We start from the raw sequence: 21,066 nt of genomic DNA, 5'->3' as shown, positions 1-21,066 counted from the left end.
CAATTTAATAATTGTATTTTTCATCATTTTTGGTTTTATAATCCATTTCCTTAGTTTGGTCCATTCTGACATGATACTAACATGTGGCAAAGAGACTCAGATTTTCATTTTCTCCTCTAAAATGGCACAAGAACACAATTTTCAAAAGGTTTTATCAGCACCAGTGATTCAAAAAGAAAAAAAACAAACAACAAAAATAAAACACCCCCCCCCCCCCATCAAACAAAAACAAAACAACAACAACAACAACAAAAACACAAACCCACACACACACAAAACAAAAAACAAAATCAAAACAAAACAAACAAAAAAGTCCAGAAATCAAACAAACAAACAAACAAACACAAAAAACAAACAAAAACCATATCATTCTTGTCTTTGCTTTTGTCTGTGAAACAACAAAATGTATTTGGTCACATCAGAGCCACCAAAAGAAATGTTACATGCTTTCATTTTGAATGCCTGTTATTATTCCAGAGTCAAATTGGCACTAGAAACAAATTTAAGTCAAATTAAATCAGAGAGCTTTGGGATCGGACAGTGAAAAGGAAAATAGCAGGGCAAGTCAAAGATTCAAGATTCAGCTCATCACATTTTATGACACTTTACAATAATATATTCAATTGTTTAATTATATATAATAATAAATTATGAATATATGAGTCCCAAATAGAAGGGTAGATCTTATGGTGACTTCCATTCACAGTTTCTGTTCTACATCAAATCTTGTTTGTTTTGTTTGTTTTTAAGGGTTTTCCGGCACTTGCAACACATTAAGGTCATATCAGCGCCAGTAAAAAGGAAGAAAATGGGTTAATAAAAAGTTCTAGAATTACAACTTACAGAATGCATAACTAACAATACATAACAGAGAGATGATTTACAAGGAAAAAACATCATCTCCCAAAACTCTCATTATACATTTTACTGTTTCCCTCCGAGCCAGGGTATCCGGCCAGGGCCAGGACAAAACCAAGTAATCTCATTCCAAGACAAAGACAAATGAAGTTGAAACACAGATATAGGGGGATAGAAGACACAGTAAGTCCCTCCCTGCCCACTATGGGAGGCAAGGAACCCCACCCAGACATCAAATCTTGGCCAGAATCTGACTGCATGAAGTGTGAGCAAAGAGAGGACAGCACAAACACAACAGTAGCAAAGGGTCATATAACGCAACAAGATGTGAAAGCAGACACAGCACAAACATAAACAACATTTTCTATCAAGAGTCCCACACAAATTCTGAACGACCAATCATCTTGGCCAGATTCTGGCTGCAGGGGGCGAGTAGGCGTGAAAGCAGAGCCTTGGTCTTCTCTTTCATGGGCCCTGCAATCTTCTTTTGTTCTGTAATCCTGGATCTCTCCTCATCGGCTATAGTTCGTAATGCACTTTTCTTGAGGGGTGCTGGATAAAAATGAAATTAAGAGTTCAAATTCATATATGGAAACGGAGCCGTCACTTAATGAAGGTGACAAATTAAATGTATACAAAAGAAGAAAGAAAAAGGAAAGGAACAAAAACTGCCATGACTAGGGATCGAAGGAAGAATCTAGTTAACTCACTCAATCCTAGAGATTTTTTGGTACTTTTCAAAATTGGAAAAAAATGTATTAAAAATGAGCATGTACATAGACAGTTTTATTCAACTATCATTAACATGCAAAAACTAAAAACATACTACAACTTGCCTCATAAAAATGTAATAAATAGACATGGGGTAAACGTAAACCCGGGTAAACTACGGATATAGTCAGTGTTAGGGTTGAGTGAGTTAATATGACAAGATTTGCCAAACCCAAAAAAAAACACTCCTTTTTAACCAAAACCAGGCCTGCCAACTATTACGCAAAAAGTAGTAAAAATAAGAAATTCTGGCTCCAATTTCAGAACACAAGCATCTGTAAGAAGTCATTGAAACTTACTGAAAATGAAAGTTGATGCCAGACTACATAATTATAATGATTTTGAGGTGTTATTTAATCTCTGTGAGGGTAAATTGTTGATTTTTAAAGTTAACTACAGCGACTATAGTTTTTATCACCTAAAAATTACGAATTTTGAATTTTCCAAGTAGGCATGTCTGCCAAAACCTCAGATTAAAGTAACAGGCTTCATTTGTGAGGAGTGATGTAAATGGTGCTGCTCGAAGCTCGAAGAAATAAATAACAATGTGAAATTGAATGTAAGCTTCAATTTAATATATGAAAACAGATAAAATGGACGTTTCAAGTTTTCCCTTTATCAACAAAACAGGATGAATGAAACACTACAAACGAATGAGATAATGTGGTGGTGGTTTTGTTAAATGAATAAACAAAAACATCGATGTTTTGTTGATAAAGGGGAAACCCAAAACGTCCATTTTATCTGTTTTTGTATATTAAATTGAAGCTTACATTCAATTTCACATTGTTATTTATTTGTGAGGATTGAAAATCTGATACGTCTGAGATAAGAACTAAGCCTTGTCCGAACCTGTCAAGGTTAAGGGGTGAACCTTATTCCAGTCATGGAGTTATGCATACGCCGGCATGCCAAATAAAGGCTTGGTAACAGCATGACTATTACAGACTAAGGAATATTAACATTAACCGTTAACCCTTTGGTATGCATGTAAGCGCCCATCCCATTGCCTTTTAAATACAGTGACCCTGATAAGAAGTGTGGTTTTGGTGGCAAACTTCCAAATAGCTGGCAAGCATTTAAATCATTGCCAGCGTTGTCACCATCATCATTATCTTCCAAATGACATCAAAGATAGCACAAGAATAACAAAGGAACACACAGCAAGAGTAGCCATCCCAACATCAAAAACTTACTTACTTACTTATCCGAACCAGCGACCACCTGAGCTCTAGCCCTTTGGTCTTGTGTCATGACTTAGAAGTTTGATGTCTTTTGTAGTTGTTCCAGTTGTTCTTTTTTTTATGTTGACTATGTTTTATAGTCAACATCAAAAACGGACACCCACCTGTATTCGTTTTCCCTTTCCACTGCCCGACTGTGGAATAGCCTCCCAGCTGACATGGCTGAAAACGGTTACCAACATGCCTTCACGCGGTTGCCAATATGCCTTCACACGGTTGCCAACATGCCTTCACGCGGTTGCTAGAGCTCACATCGTGACTTTTTACCCTATGTATTTTTTATTAGTAGTATGTGCAGAGTTTTAACAAGTTTAAAATGTAAAACCCTACAAACTGTGGAGTGATCCTCGACAATATTGGAGGTTTCCACAAGACAAAGAAGAAGAAGATAATCATAACTTACTTACTTATCCGAACCAGCTACCACCTGAGCTCTAGCCCTTCAGTCTTGTGCCATGACGTAGAAGTTAGACGTCTTTTGTAGTTGTTCCAGGTGACTATAAAGTGTGTTACAGATGAAGATAATCATAAACATTGATACTACTTACTTAGTCCCAGAAAACTGATGACATCCTTGAGTGTCTTCTCAGGGTTGACCTCGTAGTCTTCTGTCTTGATGAACATGAACTGTTTCAGTGGGAACACGCGCAGCCACTCTCTCATGAACACAGAGTAACACCCAAATGGTAGTCGTACCTGAATGGTTAAAAACAAACAAACAAACATACAAACAAACAAGAAAACACGTTTCACATTGCAAACTGATTCGTCTGGTTATTGAAGTGTTATACAGCACTCAGAGAACTTTACCTTAAAGTCATTTCAATACTAGAAAAAAAAATGAAACTCATGGGAAAGTTTATGGATTAAAAAAAACAAACTTTACAGGCAACTAAGAAAAAGTAAGAGAAAAGAGACAGAATATTCAGAGATTAATTAATCCAGTCTAAAAAATTTCATCAAGAATAAACAAGCACAGGTCCCCGTACCAAGGGTTATATTCAAATGGCAACAACATGCGTGTTAATAAATATGATAGTAGAGATAAAACAACCCAGAGAGAGATAGAGAGAAAGAGAGAGAGAGAGAGAGAGAGAGAGAGAGAGAGAGAGAGAGAGAGAGAGAGAGAGAGAGAGAGAGAGAGAGAGAGAGATGGGATATATGTGTGTGCTGTGATTGTGTCCCTTTTTTTCTTAAAAAACAAAAAAAAAAAAACTATAATTGCCTCCTGGGACAATAATAATAATATAATAATAACAATAATAATAATAATAATAATAATAATAATAATAATAATAATAAAAATAAATAATAATAATAATAATAATAATAATAATAATAATAATAATAATAATAATAATAATAATAATAATAATATAGTATTATCATTATTATTACAATTAATATTATTATTATTATTATTATTATTATTATTATTATTATTATTATTATTATTATTATTATTATTTAAATTTAAAAACTTTATGATTAACATTAATGAGTCTGCAATTCACCTTCATTTGATAGTAGAGCGTGTTGTCGTAGAAACATGTCAGTAAGTCACGTCTTTTGACACACTCTGACAAAAGCATCACTGCCTGAACAATGTCTCTGTGAAAGTCCTCGGATGTCAAACCTCCTCCCAGAAAAAAGTAATCAGAGTATAGCCTGGGATATAATAAAAAATAAAAAATAATAATAATAATAATAATGATGATGATGATGATTATGATAATTAAAAATAATAATATTAACAATATCAATAATAATGCCAACAAATGTAATTTCTAGATCTAGCCAACTGTTCTGACTCCCCAATAGTCTCATGACATGACATAGCGCTCCTCACCTGTCTATGGGGTCCTTGAACATGAGGATAAACTTGGGATCTGGATAAAAATGATGCATCAGATGAGGTGTCATAACCTGTGGGAAGGACAGGCCTCGATTTTGGCTGATGTTGCGCCAGCCACGGAAGTCCCAGAAGTCTGGTGGCGACGCATCGCCTGGGGAATATCAAAATACAGATCAACAATAGAAAAAAAACTAATGCTAATACCAAGATATAACTATGTACATATGTACTATGTGCGGCTATGTGGTCTTGTGGTATGACACTCACTTTCGGATCAGAAGGTCCTTGGTTCGAGCCTCGCGCTCGGTGCATATTTGAGTCCTTGGAAAAGGCTCTTTACTCACTTTCTCTCACTGTTCTCAGGTGTAAAATGAGTACCTGGCAGTTAACAGCATTGTCTTTGTCCGAAAAATGGTAATATCGACTAACATGTTAAATGTTGCTGTTGACCAGGGACCCCTTGTAAAGCGCTTTGAGCACGTTTAGTGGATATTGCGCTATATAAAGCTCAATTTTTTTTATTTTTTTATTACATATGTACTACAACAAATGTCATTTTGATGTCAAGTGTCATTGTCAATCATAACTATTAAGTCTTTTAGATTATTCGGTAGTATCTGAAACTATCAGTCATTCTAAACTATATGAGAGATTATTCACGTGTTTCGGCATTTCAGGCATTGTTATGTGCTAGTCAAAGTACTCTCGGATAGACAGATCACAACTTGTAGTGATAAACATGGGTGCCAGTAGGAAGAAGTGCTGAAACCTGAAACTAAAATCTCGACACTTTGCTAAACCTGAAAATGTTCCTATTGAAAATTTACTAAACTTTACTCTTATTTCATCACCGTTTTTATACCATTATTAAATAATTACACAGCAAACATATTTTATTCAAAACATTGAAACCGGAGGTATTTGACTTTGAGATATCACGAAACCGGAATTCCGGCATGAACCGGAAAAATGGCACCCATGGTGATAAATGGAGTTTTATCTAAAAATTCCATCTTAACTTCAGGGGTCCCACAATGCTCAGTCCTTGGGGCAATTCTATACATCCTCTTGTTTACTCATTGAATTGTAACATTGTTTTGTAGACAATACACAGCTATGGATGAAACTAATACTTTCTAATTTGAAAACAGCGTGCATAAAAATTAAAGTCAGAATTATACAAATCAATCAATGGTCAAGCTAAATCAGGAAAGAAAAACAATTATTATGTTTTGGATTGATTGACAATATCAGGAGGAATATACAATGGTTGTCTATCATTCCTTTTCCTAACAACGTAAGGAATCTTGGAGTTATCATAGACAGTATGTTATCAATGGATCAGCATGTGCGTGAATCAAATGATCAAACTAATTAATTTAGAGCTCTTTCATATTTCTATATTAAAGCCATTTATGATGACTAATGAGTTGAAAAAATTGATATCAGCTTTTGTGGATTATCATTACTTTAACCGTGTATTAATACACATTTGCAAGCTCGTGGTGATAAATGGTGTGTAAAAATAACTCATTTATAAATCCAAAGCCATGAAAGAATCCTATTTTGATCATAAATGGGAGTGATCTATATTCATGTTGTCGTCCAACCTAGTCATCGATCACATGATTTGTTGCTGTACAACGATTGGACATTTCTCAACGTATCAAAACACTCTGCTTTATTTATGGTTCACTATGTGGGTCATTTTGAGCACACTTTGCAATGTGACAAATCACCACGAGCACATGGAAATGAAATATAGATGATGCCCATTATCTGGGTTTTTTATCACCACAAAATGATGGTATAACAATAACTGTTGAAAGAGAAGAATCAATTATGTTTTGTGCTGAACAAGACAGCTTCTAAAAAAGAAAAAAAGGATCAAAATAAGGCTTATAAGCCTCTTTTACGCCACCGACAATTGCCTGAAGATTTTTTGATTTTGAGTCCGAGAAATTTCTTGGTTATAATTTTATTTTTCGTTTTATTTTTCTGAAGCTGTTTTCGTTTATGTTAAAAACCTTTCATACTTGATTCTTTTTTACAGACTTAGCTGCCTAAAAACAAACATTTTTTTTTTAATGGCTTGACTGTATATCATATCAAATAAGGTCCAAAGGAAACAATATTGTAGAGACATACCAGTGATTAACATCTTTTGGTAGTGGTTGTTGTTGTTAATAGATGACTGAATCAGTCGGGCCGTGTCTTGGAATAAACTGACATAGTCTCTGAAGCTCTGAGGCACTCCCTTCTTGTAGCCGTACACACCTGCCAAGGTGAAAGAGGAAAGATATGTATAACATGTTTTTAAAGGGGACTACTACTCTCTGTCAATGTTTCATATTTATTTGATATTGATGTTTTTTTCTTTTGAGTTATAACTGAAAGTACTTGTGTATGTGTGTGTATTATTAAATTGAAGCTTACATTCAATTTCACATTAATATTCAAGTCATGCAAAGGACTTTTTGTCACAACTTCATATGAAGGAGTTGGGAAAAGATTGGATTCTGTATGACCTTTGAAATTTGATATGAAAAATAAAGGATTCTTTGCGCACAATTTGCATTCTTTGTGATCGCAGAGCGACAAACCTCTGTACATGTATAGAGATAAAAATCCACCTGTCATATTTCAACATCAAAAACAACAACAAAGTCACTTACCAAACCGTCTCCAAGCCCACCACAGAGCCTCCTTGTGGAGCAGCCCGTCATTGGAGATAATGTGAGGATGCGCCATCATCCTGTTCCACAGATCTGTGGTCCCTGCCTTGGCAACCCCCAGAATGTGAAAGTAAGGAAGACAGTGAAGTGGCCTTGAGGATGGCGCTAATATCGTGCTGTCGTTGTACCAGCATGGATTTTTTATGTTGTCTAGGAACTTTGGTCTAGGCTAAGAAAAGATGAGAAAAGATATGCAAACTAGAAAGCCTACTTCAAAATGAATCTTCAGAACTGCATGACATTGTAAAAAGAAAGATTCATATTACAAGATGTTCAATGAATGAATATTTAATCTATGTAAAATTTGAGAATCATTAAATTCCCCTTTTTAATCAAACACTTGTGATGCAAAACTGACAATACAATTACTTCCATCCTTAAGCTTTATAAGCTTGAGCTTATTTTATACTGTGCAATATCCACTAGATGTGCTCAAAGCACTTTACAAGGAGTCACAAGCAACAGCAATACTTAACAATAAGGTCGTGACATGACACCTGCGATGTCTTGCTACAATATTTTTGATAAAGACAATGTTACCATCTTGGTATTCATATCCGAGTACGGTCAGAGAAGGTGAGTAAAAAGCCTTTTATAAGGACTCAATGCCGCATGCCCACAGCAGGACTAAAACCTAAAGTCCAAAGGCGAGTGCGATACTTGAAGACCACAAACCTCTATGTGCGTGATGCATTATTGAAATAGAAAGCAGCTGTCAATACATTTTAAAAAAATGTTCCATGCATGTCCTATAGTCTACTTTGATTGTACTTCCTTATAACTAAAAAAAAAACCACAAGTCCTGCGTAAACATTCACTGTTTTTTGTCTTCTAACTTTTCTTAGCAGCTAGGGGATCCTGACAGCTCAGTTTGTAGAACACTCCCTTCACATGCAAAAGGACTGAGATGGATCACGTGCGAAGTCGAGATTGATTTTCTGATCCACCTGTCCATCTAGCAGTGATGGGTAGCTGGGTTTGTTAGACCTTACAGAAAGCATTCTACAATTGACTAGTGTCCTATACAAAGGGTAGCAAGCAATTGCTATTGTATGTTTTACGCTATATAAACCGGAATAAACTCCATGGGCCAGATAGCTCCGAAGGACTACTTTTTTTATCTTCTTTGCACCTACAAAATCAAACTGAAAATACTCATCAATATTGTGACATTTTTATTTATATACAAGAAATAGCATCTGATTTTTGCTGAGTTAAGAGTTAACAATGAAAAAACCTTACCAGAGACTATTAACATCATCTATACCAGATTGTTGTCAGATTGTTTAATTGCCACTTTTGTACATTAAAAATGCAATAATACAGTAACTGGTGAGGTTATGTGGGCATATTTCATTTTCAAAATGATGACCCATCTTGTCTCCATGGCTATCTATATAAAGCAAATCGGTGTTGTCTATTTTTTGTTTTTACAGGCATCAAATAATGGCAAGAAATCAGTCATTAAAAAAAAAAAAAGCAACCAAAAAAAAAAAACTGGCAAATTTAATTGGAAAGCGATTCCCAACCATTGTATCTCATATTCAGGCAATGCCACAACGACAAATGAGACCTACAATGCATAGTAAATCCTCTGCCTCCCACTTTTGGAGTCCACCGGCACATTTAGGTTTAAAGGTCAGTGGGTGTCGATCTGTAATGGCGTCTTTGACGATGGCTTGATACAAGAAGTCTACATGAGCATTGACAACCTGTGAATGGATATATGGAAGTAAAATAAAAGTCAATGAGCTTAATTTCAAGTCTTTAAAAAAAAAAATGGGAAGTGCAAAAAAAAATTTTTTAAAATAAAAGAACTTATCATAGCGTTCTACACGTCTAAACAAACACCAAGCGCTTTACACTGCCATATAAATATATATATTAATTGAAATAAACGAATACATAAACAAGCATTTGGAACAAGTGGGTATTTAATTGTATTTTTAAAGTTTGAAGGTCAAAACTGGCCTCTTGGCTTGTGAGAAGAGTGCCCTATCAATTTAGTTTACTCATAACCCTAAAATAGACTAAAGTGATAATGAAATAATGTCCACAGTATAGTCTTTGCCCTTTACCTTTTTGCCAACTGGCTTGCTGGTTGATGGGGGCTTCATCATTTTCAACAGACTGAGAACATTCCCACTCATTCTATCATTGACATTATTTCCACTGTATTTATGCTTCACATTGTTGTTATTGGTGTCGATGTTATAGCTGTTGACATTGCTCTTCTTTCGTACCATGGACTCATCTGGGACTGAACGACCTGGAATTGGCCTGTCCAAACCAGACAGGAAAAATAATGAAAATCAGTTTCAGAGGACAGATGATTATAGTCATGTTTGATTTTTTTGTTGTTGTCATCATTAGATTTTGAAATTTGCAAGCACCATTTGTTTCTATGTCCTCTATCTAAGGTGATGCTCTCTTAGCTTTTTGACCTCTGAAATTTTCAATCAAAATGGTAAAAACTTGTGATAAGTACATATTTCTATTGATAAAATATTGGATGTTAAATCTTCATTTGAAGCGTTCAACTTCACATGAACAAGAAATGATATCAAATGAAATTTTTCAAAATTTTCTGTCCTTAAATTTTGAAAGTGAGGGCAGATATTATTACTGAATCCCATAAAATTGATTTTATTTAGATGTTTAATTTTTAACAACCCCCCCCCCCCCCCTTCTCTCTCTCTCAAAAACAAATAAATAAAATAAAATAACAACAACAATGAAAAAACCTTACCAGAGACTATTGACATCATCTATGTACAATGGTCCATCCCTCTTGGTTCTGTCCTCAATTTGTTTTGGTTGTAAAAGATGGTCAATAGGAGGAATATGACTCTGTCCAACGTCGTGGTTAATGGTAAATATCACACCAAGTGCAATTGATAGGGCTATGAACACCAGTAAGGAGGTGAAAATGCACTTGGGTCTGAATCGATGACACAGATACTGGCGCAACATAGGGCTAGTGAGGTAGAGTTGCTGTTGTTGCTAAGTGTAATCGTTTTTCACACATTGAAGTTTGGTGGGGCCTGGAGGAGAGAAATTTTATTGAATAATTGAACAACGCAACTAAATAAAAAACAAAAAAACAAAACACAAACAAAAAATCCAAACTATTATTATTTGATCTATTACTTATCTGGTTAGGGCAACAGACTTAAATTTTTGTTACAGCCAAGCCCAGTCGTATCACTGTAAACACTCTTTGTTGAAAATGATATGACATAATGTGAAATCCAAAGAAAATCTGCCAATAATCAAAGTACAACTTGAAAAACAAAAATGCTTGATTGATAAAATGTCACTGTCACTAATTAATTTTATAATTTTATAATTATAATATAAAAAATCTAGACATCTTCTACAGTCTAAGTCTACTAAGAGGTAAAACTTAAATTAAGGTTTAAAGTTAAAATGAGTATGAGATGAATAGGCAAAAATATATTACTAGGCACTTAAATAACTCCAGTCCAGTGGCCGCCGATAGCTCAATGTTAGGTGAAACTCGTTTTTTGGATTTTATTTTTGGCCCTCTACCGTTTTGCTCACCATGGCATTATTTGTGAACCTATGTGACTAATTTTGGTATTATGTTAAAGGGCACAAAACAAGCTTTCTAACGGTGTATTTCATTCTTAATTCCTGATTGTATTTCTCAGAAAGCTAAAGAAGTAAAAATTTATCAACTTTTGAATTATATTATATTTTAATTATACTTGATACATCGATAGACAATTAATTGAAGAATATATCTGCCAAATTTCATCAACATTGATACACTCGCTCACTATTTTATTTTTGGAAGCCGCTATTATCACTGTGCAGTAAAAATAGTCTGTCAGGCTATTTTCACCGTACGGTAATATCTTGGTGGACGATTTTCACTGTACAGTGAAAGTAGCTGACACATTATTTTCACCGTACGGTAATAAAAGAGTTGGAGACTATATTCACTATAATGGTGTAGAAGGCTATATTCACTGTACAGTGTTAATAGTGTGGGAGACTATTTTCACCGTACGGTAATATCTTGGTGGATGATTTTCAATGTACGGTGAAAATAGCCTGACACACTATTCACCGTACAGTGATAATGGTGTGTATGGTGTATGGTGATCATAGTGTGGGAGACTATATTCACTACAATGGTGTGGAAGGCTATATTCACTGTACGGTGTTAATAGTGTGGGAGACTATTTGCACCGTACGGTAATATCTTGGTGGACGATTTTCACCGTACGGTGAAAATAGCCTGACACACTATATTCACCTTATGGTGATAATGGTGTGGAAGGCTATTTCCACTGTATGGTGATAATAGTGTGGGAGACTTATTTTTACTGTACGGTAATATCTTGGCGGACGATTTTCACCATACAGTGAAAATAGCCTGACACACTATTTTCACCGTACAGTGATAATGGTGTGGAAGGCTATATTCACAGTACGGTGATAATAGAATGGGAGACTATTTTCACCGTACTGTAAAATCTTGGTGGACGATTTTCACCGTACGGGGATAATAGTGTGGAAGGCTATATTCACCATACGGTAATATCTTGGTGGACGATTTTCACCGTACGGTGAAAATAGCCTGACACACTATATTCACTGTATGGTGATAATGGCGTGGAAGGCTATTTCCACTGTACGGTGATAATAGTGTGGGAGACTTATTTTTACTGTACGGTAATATCTTGGTGGACGATTTTCACCGTACGGTGAAAATAGCCTGACACACTATTTTCACTGTACGGTGATAATGGTATCTTGGTAGCTAGCGAACTTTGCGACGTCTGTCTGTCTTGAACCCATGACCTCAAGAAGTCGGGGGGAGTGGCTCAATACCTCACAAATCAAAATGGCTACCGAGAATCAAAACAATGGTCAAATTAGGAAATTTTAAACTTTCACAAATCTTTCAAGGTTTGTTCTATATGATGACAAATATAATAAATAAACGTCTGACAAAAGGTCCAAAGTAAAAATACAAATTGAAAGAAATGCTATAACGAGGAGCTTTGGGAGGCCTCCCTAGCTTTTGTCTCTGCAAACTTTTTCTTTTTTTTTAACTCATCTGCACGCAGGAAGAAAATGATGTCGGATCGCATTCTAATGGTCCGGATGCTGAGGCTACTATGTCACAATTCGTTACTGGCTTCTGATTGGCTGATACATATGGTGAAAATAGTCTATCAGGCTATTATCACCGTACATTGAAAATAGCCTGAAACACTATTTTTTTTAGTCCGTTTTATTTTACTCGCCATCAACCCCACTTTTTAGGACAAAAAGCCTCATATTTTTTCCCATTCTCATTTAACCTTATGGTTTATATAAAAATAAAGCTTATTTTCTGACCTTTAAAATGATACCCAACACTTTCCATTTATTTATTAGGAAACAAAATTACTGAAAACAATAAGTGGGTCGTGTTGACTGCAAAACCCAAACTTTCCCGATCACCGCGAGATGCTGGCTTGAGGAAGCAGTGAGATCACAGATTCTCTCCGTAAAATTGACTAAAAATTTCAAAAGAAAAATATAAAAAACTCGGTAACCACTAGTCATAGAGAAAAAAAGAAAGTATCAATTTTTTGGGTTTTTTTTTCCAAGTCCCATGATATCATCTGACTGGGTCAAATTAAGATATTTTGAGTTTGAAAATTTTATCAAAGTGCCTAATACTAATATATTAAAAATAAAAAATACAGACAATCGAAAAAAAAACAAAACACAAAATCAAAAACGTCTAGCCTGTAAAGTTCGGCGTGTGTTGTTTATACAGCAGTTACAGTTACAGTTACAAGTTACAGTAAGCTTACAACTAGCCTAGGACGGTCAGTTGTTACGAGGATGACATGAAATCCATAGCTCTAGTTAGGCACTTTGATAACTCCAGTCCAGTGGCCGCCGATAGGCTCACTGTAAGGTGAAACTCGTTTTTTGCAACTTTATTTTTGACCCTTTACCGTGTTGGTCACCATGGCGTTATTTGTGAACCTATGTGACTAATTTTGGTATCATTATAAAGGGCACAAAACAAGCTTTCTAACGGTGTATTTCATTCTCAATTCCTGATTGTATTTCTCAGAAAACTTATGTAATAAAAATTTATACATTTTTGAATTATAAGAACTTTTTAAATTATGGATACATTTTAATTATACTTCATACATCGATAGACAATTAATTGAAGAGCATCTCTGCCAAATTTCATCAAAATTGATACACTCGCTCATTATTTTATTTTTCCCGCCACCAACCCCACTTTTTAGGACAAAAACCTCATATTTTTTCCCATTTTCATTTATCATTAATTTTTTCCATACTTTCCATACATGAAAATGATTTATATGAAAATAAAGCTTATTTTCTGACCTTTAAAATGATATCTAACACTTGCCATTTATTTTTTAATTGAAACAAAATTACAATAAGTGGGCCATGTTGACTGCAAGACTCAAAATTTCCCGATCGCCGCGAGATGCTGGTTTTGAGGCAGCAGTGAGATCACAGATTCTCTCTGTAAAGTTGACAAAAAATTTCAGTAGAAAAATATAAATAACTCTGGAACCGTAGGTCGTAGAGAAACAAATAAGGTATCAAATTTTATGTTTTTTCAAGTCCCATCCCCCTGACTGAGTCAAATCAAGATATTTTGAGTTTGAAAATTTTATCAAAGTGCCTACTCTAGTAGACTCAGACTCAGAGAGAGAGAGAGAGAGAGAGAGAGAGAGAGAGAGAGAGAGAGAGAGAGAGAGAGAGGGAGAGAGAGAGAGAGAGAGAGAGAGAGAGAGAGTGAGAGACTGAGACTGAGAGAGAGAATTATAACAATAACTCAATAACAGTAACAGTAACAGTGAACAGACAATAACATTGATAACATATTTCAACTTCTTACACTTTCACTTACACAATAAGTAATGCAAATGCCCCGATCCAAATTCAATATTAGTATCATGCATCAATGTGCAACGTGACAATATCAGCTTAAATGATATGGCGAATTAACAAAAATAAATATTTCAGAATATTGTATCAAATGACAAGACTATGTCTTGGCAAAACACTACAAACTACACACTACTCACTACACACAACACACACACACACAAAATCCCTCGACTTATCCCCCTTCCCAAATATCGGTAATTTTCGGATTCGAATCAAAAGTTTTTTTTCTCACTTATCTTAATTTGAATATAATTAAAATCAGTGCAGGACATAATCAGTCGGAAGGTGAAAATTTTGGATTTGTATTTTTTTCCATTTTCCAAAAGAATATGCTCACCAGAGCATTTTAATCTTTATTTGAAATAAATCGGGTGATTTTTCATGAAGTTATTGTCAGATGTATGGTAAAGGTGTCCAGCAACTTTTCTCAAATTTCATACTTTTTCAACTTGACTAGCTGTAAAAATATTTAGAAGTGAAATTAAGCTTTGATATTTCCCGAAGATCTACAAAAAAGGGGTTGATTTAATCATTTATGACAAGAACTCATTTTTGATAAAAATCGACCTTCTAACTAAACTCGGCAATAGCTCAGTTCAAACCTTTTCACCATCCGACTGATTATGTCATTCACCGCAACCAATATAATCTTAGGGGGAAATTTATTAAAGATGCACGGATTCATCTTTAATAATTTAATTATCTACTGAGATTATCTTATAATATCGGTGACTAAATTTATAAAGTCTGATCAGGTGGCCAGCTCTCTGACACAGTCTCTCGTTGTTTTTGTGCTCTGGGCACTGTGGCTCTGGGTAATATTATATCTTTTTTCTTTGCTTTTATTTCTGTACTGTGGTAAGATATCTCTTTAAATGTCACAATGGATTTGATATCATATAATATATATATATATATATATATATATATATATATATATATATATGTAATAGAATGACCATTCTATCTAATGTTATTTGATTTTGTACTCTATTACTCTTTACTACTTGTCGCTGCCATCACTATTTACATGTATGCAAGTAATGCAAGAATGTGTGCCTCTGTGGTTGATATCAACATTCCTTTACTCGTGTGTGTTACTATGACCAATAGTACACTGTGTGTTGTGTGTTAAGCCCTTACACAGGTAGTCTCTCGATGTAGTACTATTTTTATCTTCGGCTGGGTGTGACTTCTGGCCTGATACTATATTTTTGTGTGCTTTCTTTCTTTCATCACTTCACATCGTTATAACTTCATTTTAACAACTATGATCATTTACAAATTTATATAACTAATTCTGGCAAATCATAGCTTTCTAGCCCCCTACCTTGAGTCATAAATCTACTTTGTTCTTCTGTACACTTAATAATTGCTACTTAAATATTTCATACAGCCATAACGTTAACGCCTTTGATTACTTATTACGAGCTAAACATTTACTCTTTAACTCTGCAATTCACTATGATTGATTTTGTAGCATAACTCTTTAGTTTAGACTTATTCGTTCCTTCATACATGTCCTATGTTATTTGCATTAATTTGTTTAAATCATGAAGATGCACACAACTCGATCGAGTTTACTCACTTCAGTCTATGCATCCCTTTACCTGGACCAGTGACGTAGGTGCTTTCTCTGACGTCCGCGTTAAATCTATTTTTAACTGCTATGGCTAATATTAGATGATTCTGCCATTGATTCTTTTCATTCATTCATTGATCCATTCAAAAGAATGATCTGTTCCATTGTTCCTGAATAAAGACTTCATCATTATACATCCTGGCCTTTGTTGTTTGATCGCCTCCACTACCCTGGAGTGGATGGGCTAGGACTCGGGTAGACTATGGTGTCTCCGGACTTGACTGTGGTGTGTGCTCTTCGCTCATGAAATCAACTCCCTACTTCTACTTCTGACACATGAAGTCATGCTACTATCACTAGGTAGTCCAAACTGCCCTGATAACGGGTTCTGGACGTAAAATGAGCTGATTTCCATCAAGTTCCCACTTAATCTTCACCACGTATTTTCATTGTAAATGCAATGAAATATATATCAATAAAAAGATCAATCTTTGATCTTTCCAATGATATATTTGGTTTTAGCATGCACAAAAAACTGACTTTGTGCTTTGATAACGAAAATAGTCACTTGAGCCGTTTTTTATCGCTCGCCGAAAAAAAAAAATCATACCGCCTCAACGTAAATAGCCAGGCAAACTGCGCCGTTCGTTCAATCTCGCCCAAACTGGTTTCATAAGACACGTAAAAGAGGGCCGATTATTTTGGTACCAAATAGTAGTAGTTCTTATTTTTGGTTTTGAAAATATCGCATTTTTTATAACTTTTCAAGGCTAATTTTCATTATGATCAAGTTCTATTTGGTATTTTTGGAAAACCGTATTTTTCCTTTTTATAAATACGAAAACAACACTAAAAAATGTCCAACGGCGCAGAATGCTTAAACCGAAACAACGCATCACTTTATGAATGAAATTCTTTTTCCCACCGGCCGGCAGCAGTATCAGACGTCTCCAATGGCTAACAAATAAATCTCGCCTGAATCAACGCTACCGTTCGAAATTTCTCGATACAAGGTTCTGACAGGTAAATAAATATATAATTCACTTATTAATATCATAAATTAAGAGGTATTAAGTTTAAATTTGTTTATTTTATTGTTTTATCCAACATCGTCCTCAAACCCATCTTCTCAAAATGGCTGAACTCTGGGTCCGTCCCAGAAAATGAAGAGCCTATTTATTTCTGATTTTCAGAATAAGCTGTGATACAGTAATTTGCTTTCTTCAAGCATTATATTTATTAAATAAATTAATTTTGTGTTACTGGCAATTAATTTTAAGCCACTAGAACTATTTTTATAACCCTTACAAATATCTAAGAAAATCCAAGATGGCGGACATCGATGATAGTGATAGACAGACCTGGAGGTAGAGAATTATTTTCCTTGGCTAGATTATATATTTCCATTTGTGAGTTGTTTACTACTTCACAATAATGTAAATAAATATGACTTATTCATTTTTTATAGTTGACTCTTTATAAACATTATTTTTTTTTCTTTTCATTGACTTTAGAAGGATATTCTGTTTTGCTGAGATTTTTTTTTTTAATTTATGTTTTTTATTGGAGTGAGTTTTTTTTTTAAAAGGAAGAAACAAAATTCCAAAAGTGAAAAAATAAGAGAATATCGGTTTAAATTTAAAATGTCCTCATTTTTCCTAAACATATGAAAAACATTAATTTTGCTTTTACTTTACTTTGTTTTACACAGATGATGACCAGTACAGGTCCCTTAAAAGGACATTCCTGGCTGTGGGAAAGGGGAGACGGGCAACCTTACCATCCGTCCTGCATAGAATGATAAATAAACCTTGGTTTTAGCTATTAAGACATGTCTTGTTCCATTATTTTGAGAAAATAGCTTCTCGGCCACCACTGGGTCTGGGTACTTTTGTCCAAATTCTTAAACTTGGCAACCTTTTTCCTCTCTTGAGTTACTGATAATGATCTTACAGAACTTATATATCACACCATTCAGATAGAGCTTTAAAACCTGATTAATTCGATATATAATATGTCATCCTATGTCAACAAACAAAAAAGTTACGACAGTTTGAAGTTGCGTCTTTTTCGCATGTTTCGGCAACTTTTTGGAAACTGCTTTTCTGTGATTTTTCTGAACTTTGAAAAGTTATTGTGGTAAAACTATGCTAAATAGCCTTCCCAAAAAAATTGGGCTTATTCTATGCCATCATATTTGTAACCACAAGCGATTTTAGATCTGTATCTATAGTAATAATGATTTTGGGGTACCCCAAACTTTTGAAATTTAGTATTTTTAACTTTTCCCGTTTTCGGCCCAAAATCCATGATTTTCAAATTGCCATAACTTTTTTAGTTTTTGACCTAGGAAGACAAATCAAATATCATAGTAATCAGAATAAAAAGTTCTACAAGAAAAACATTGAATGGGTGTGTTTCTTGCAAAAAAAAAAATTCAGTTTGGACTACCTACTATCACTAACAGTAGTACTAAACTGTCACTTCATTGTCTCGATCTATCTTCCTCATTTGAGCACCACCGCCGCAGTTACAGTCTGGAACTCTTAAGTCGATCCCGGGACCGAATCCATCCACTCCCACGGCCTCTACACTCTGCCAATACTACTACTACCACTCGCCGACGTCAACTACCACTCGCCGGCATCAACTACCCGGTTGTCTCTACTATCGCACTCGCCGGCATCAGCTACCGGTTGTCTGACTCTATTACAAATTTGGCGCTGCGAGCAGGATCTCAATTTCAGAAGCCACAGCCTTTTGGAGACCTGTTTATTTATTCATCAGTCAGACATCCGCTTGGAATTGGATCGAATTTACACTCTCGCTGCAGTCCCAGTCCACCAACCTCGATGTTTTATAGCGACAGACGACAATCGACGTCAACTTGCCACTCGGCCCCTTTACAGCCGAATTTATACCAAGACGGCCGCTACCGGCTACCATACACGTCGAGTATCCTGTCCAACCCGAGATGACCAGTGACTGCCAAACCCGAGAGGACCCATGTTCCTGAGCCCGAGATGCCCCGTGTACCTGTGCCCGTGATGACCCGTGTCTCAGTGCCCGAGATGACCCACGTGTCTGTGCCCGAGATGACAGTGTGCCTGTGCCCGTAATGACCCGTGTCTCAGTGCCCGAGATGACCTGTGTGTCTGTGCCCGTGATGACCTGTGTGTCTGTGCCCGTGATGACCAGTGTGCCTGTGCCCGTGATGACCCGAGATGACCTGTGTGTCTGTGCCCGTGATGACCAGTGTGCCTGTGCCCGTGATGACCCGTGATGACCTATGTGTCTGTGCCCGTGATGACCCATGTGTCTGTGCCCGTGATGACCTGTGTGTCTTTGCCCATGATGACCCGTGTGCATGTGCCTGTGCCCGTGATGACCTGTGTGTCTGTGCCCGAGATGACCCGTGGGTCTTACCAACGTGAATTAACCAACCAGATGGAGCCTCGTCCCTATTACTGCCATGCAACTATCCAAAGGCATCGTCGTCAAGTGGTGGCCGGTGTTCCTAAAAGTCGCGTCTGTGAAAGTGAAATCACGTCACAGTATCCCGCCTGCACACATATGCCCAGACGACGTCACGCCAAATGCAAGGATCTGCCTGAGTTTGACCACTACGTTGGTGAGATAATCCATGTTTTGTAGGATTCTCATGTATATTGATTCAATATCTCGTTAGTTCCCATTAATTTTGCAATAATATGCTCGTGATTCATAATGAAACATACAATGTAATTATGGAATGTTTAAACTATTGCTTATAATTATAGTAGTGTAGTTCTTTCTACCTTTACCGCTAACAGGCGATGTCCACTTAATATTTCCATGTCTATATTCGTCATGAGCCTCCTCATATTTGATACGTTCGTATTTCAAGTTTGAACGCTTTTCTCATCTTATACTTATACCGCTTTGCTGAAGCGACGTAAATTTACATTGATTGCATTTCTTTCAAGTTGTACATTGAATCCTCTCTGCCTAGTTGACCATTGATAATTAAATAATTTGTTCTATGAGGACATAGAACGGTTCGAGTTGGGGGATATGTAATAGAATGACCATTCTATCTAATGTTATTTGATTTTGTACTCTATTACTCTTTACTACTTGTCGCTGCCATCACTATTTACATGTATGCAAGTAATGCAAGAATGTGTGCCTCTGTGGTTGATATCAACATTCCTTTACTCGTGTGTGTTACTATGACCAATAGTACACTGTGTGTTGTGTGTTAAGCCCTTACACAGGTAGTCTCTCGATGTAGTACTATTTTTATCTTCGGCTGGGTGTGACTTCTGGCCTGATACTATATTTTTGTGTGCTTTCTTTCTTTCATCACTTCACATCGTTATAACTTCATTTTAACAACTATGATCATTTACAAATTTATATAACTAATTCTGGCAAATCATAGCTTTCTAGCCCCCTACCTTGAGTCATAAATCTACTTTGTTCTTCTGTACACTTAATAATTGCTACTTAAATATTTCATACAGCCATAACGTTAACGCCTTTGATTACTTATTACGAGCTAAACATTTACTCTTTAACTCTGCAATTCACTATGATTGATTTTGTAGCATAACTCTTTAGTTTAGACTTATTCGTTCCTTCATACATGTCCTATGTTATTTGCATTAATTTGTTTAAATCATGAAGATGCACACAACTCGATCGAGTTTACTCACTTCAGTCTATGCATCCCTTTACCTGGACCAGTGACGTAGGTGCTTTCTCTGACGTCCGCGTTAAATCTATTTTTAACTGCTATGGCTAATATTAGATGATTCTGCCATTGATTCTTTTCATTTATTCATTGATCCATTCAAAAGAATGATCTGTTCCATTGTTCCTGAATAAAGACTTCATCATTATACATCCTGGCCTTTGTTGTTTGATCGCCTCCACTACCCTGGAGTGGATGGGCTAGGACTCGGGTAGACTATGGTGTCTCCGGACTTGACTGTGGTGTGTGCTCTTCGCTCATGAAATCAACTCCCTACTTCTACTTCTGACACATGAAGTCATGCTACTATCACT

General features: G+C 35.8%; 1 protein-coding gene and 1 long non-coding RNA gene across 3 annotated transcripts in view; one reads left to right on the top strand and one right to left on the bottom strand.

The window, feature by feature from the left end:
- Window positions 1-20,900, top strand: part of LOC144956454 (uncharacterized) — a 150,065-nt gene extending 129,165 nt beyond the window's left edge. Inside the window, exons 2-3 of one of the 2 annotated variants that reach the window (XR_013641957.1) lie at window positions 16,119-17,040; window positions 17,729-17,845. This is a non-coding gene — a long non-coding RNA (uncharacterized LOC144956454). Of the gene's footprint in view, window positions 1-15,372; window positions 17,041-17,728 lie in introns of those variants that run through there. The other variant, XR_013641956.1, reaches the window with a different exon arrangement.
- On the bottom strand, window positions 27-14,623 carry LOC144957383 (carbohydrate sulfotransferase 15-like). Its single transcript, XM_078888632.1, has 10 exons — window positions 14,395-14,623; window positions 10,213-10,507; window positions 9,542-9,743; window positions 9,041-9,175; window positions 7,404-7,632; window positions 6,877-7,005; window positions 4,723-4,879; window positions 4,388-4,541; window positions 3,422-3,569; window positions 27-1,410 (listed from the first exon to the last, which is right to left on the bottom strand). The coding sequence occupies exons 2-10, from the start codon at window positions 10,434-10,436 to the stop codon at window positions 1,226-1,228; spliced, it is 1,563 nt and encodes a 520-aa protein (XP_078744758.1). The 5' UTR covers window positions 10,437-10,507; window positions 14,395-14,623; the 3' UTR covers window positions 27-1,225.
- Window positions 20,901-21,066: the final 166 nt, after the last annotated feature.

The sequence above is a fragment of the Berghia stephanieae genome, chromosome 11 (genome assembly GCF_034508935.2).
Source record: "Berghia stephanieae isolate SIO BIC M18660-M18661 chromosome 11, UCSD_Bste_1.3, whole genome shotgun sequence".
Classification (NCBI taxonomy): domain Eukaryota; kingdom Metazoa; phylum Mollusca; class Gastropoda; order Nudibranchia; family Aeolidiidae; genus Berghia; species Berghia stephanieae.
The sequence above is the reverse complement of the archived record's forward strand: the minus strand, read 5'-3'. Positions and strand labels throughout refer to the sequence as shown.

What these genes read in the sequence shown, in the direction of transcription:
- LOC144957383 (XM_078888632.1), bottom strand. Translation starts at nt 10,436, where the DNA reads ATGTTGCGCCAGTATCTGTGTCATCGATTCAGACCCAAGTGCATTTTC. An exon ending in CAGAGGATTTACTATGCATT is followed by an intron (nt 7,633 to 9,040) that starts GTAGGTCTCATT and finishes ATCTTTTCTTAG; the next exon opens with CCTAGACCAAAGTTCCTAGA. An exon ending in GTGGGCTTGGAGACGGTTTG is followed by an intron (nt 7,006 to 7,403) that starts GTAAGTGACTTT and finishes TCACCTTGGCAG; the next exon opens with GTGTGTACGGCTACAAGAAG.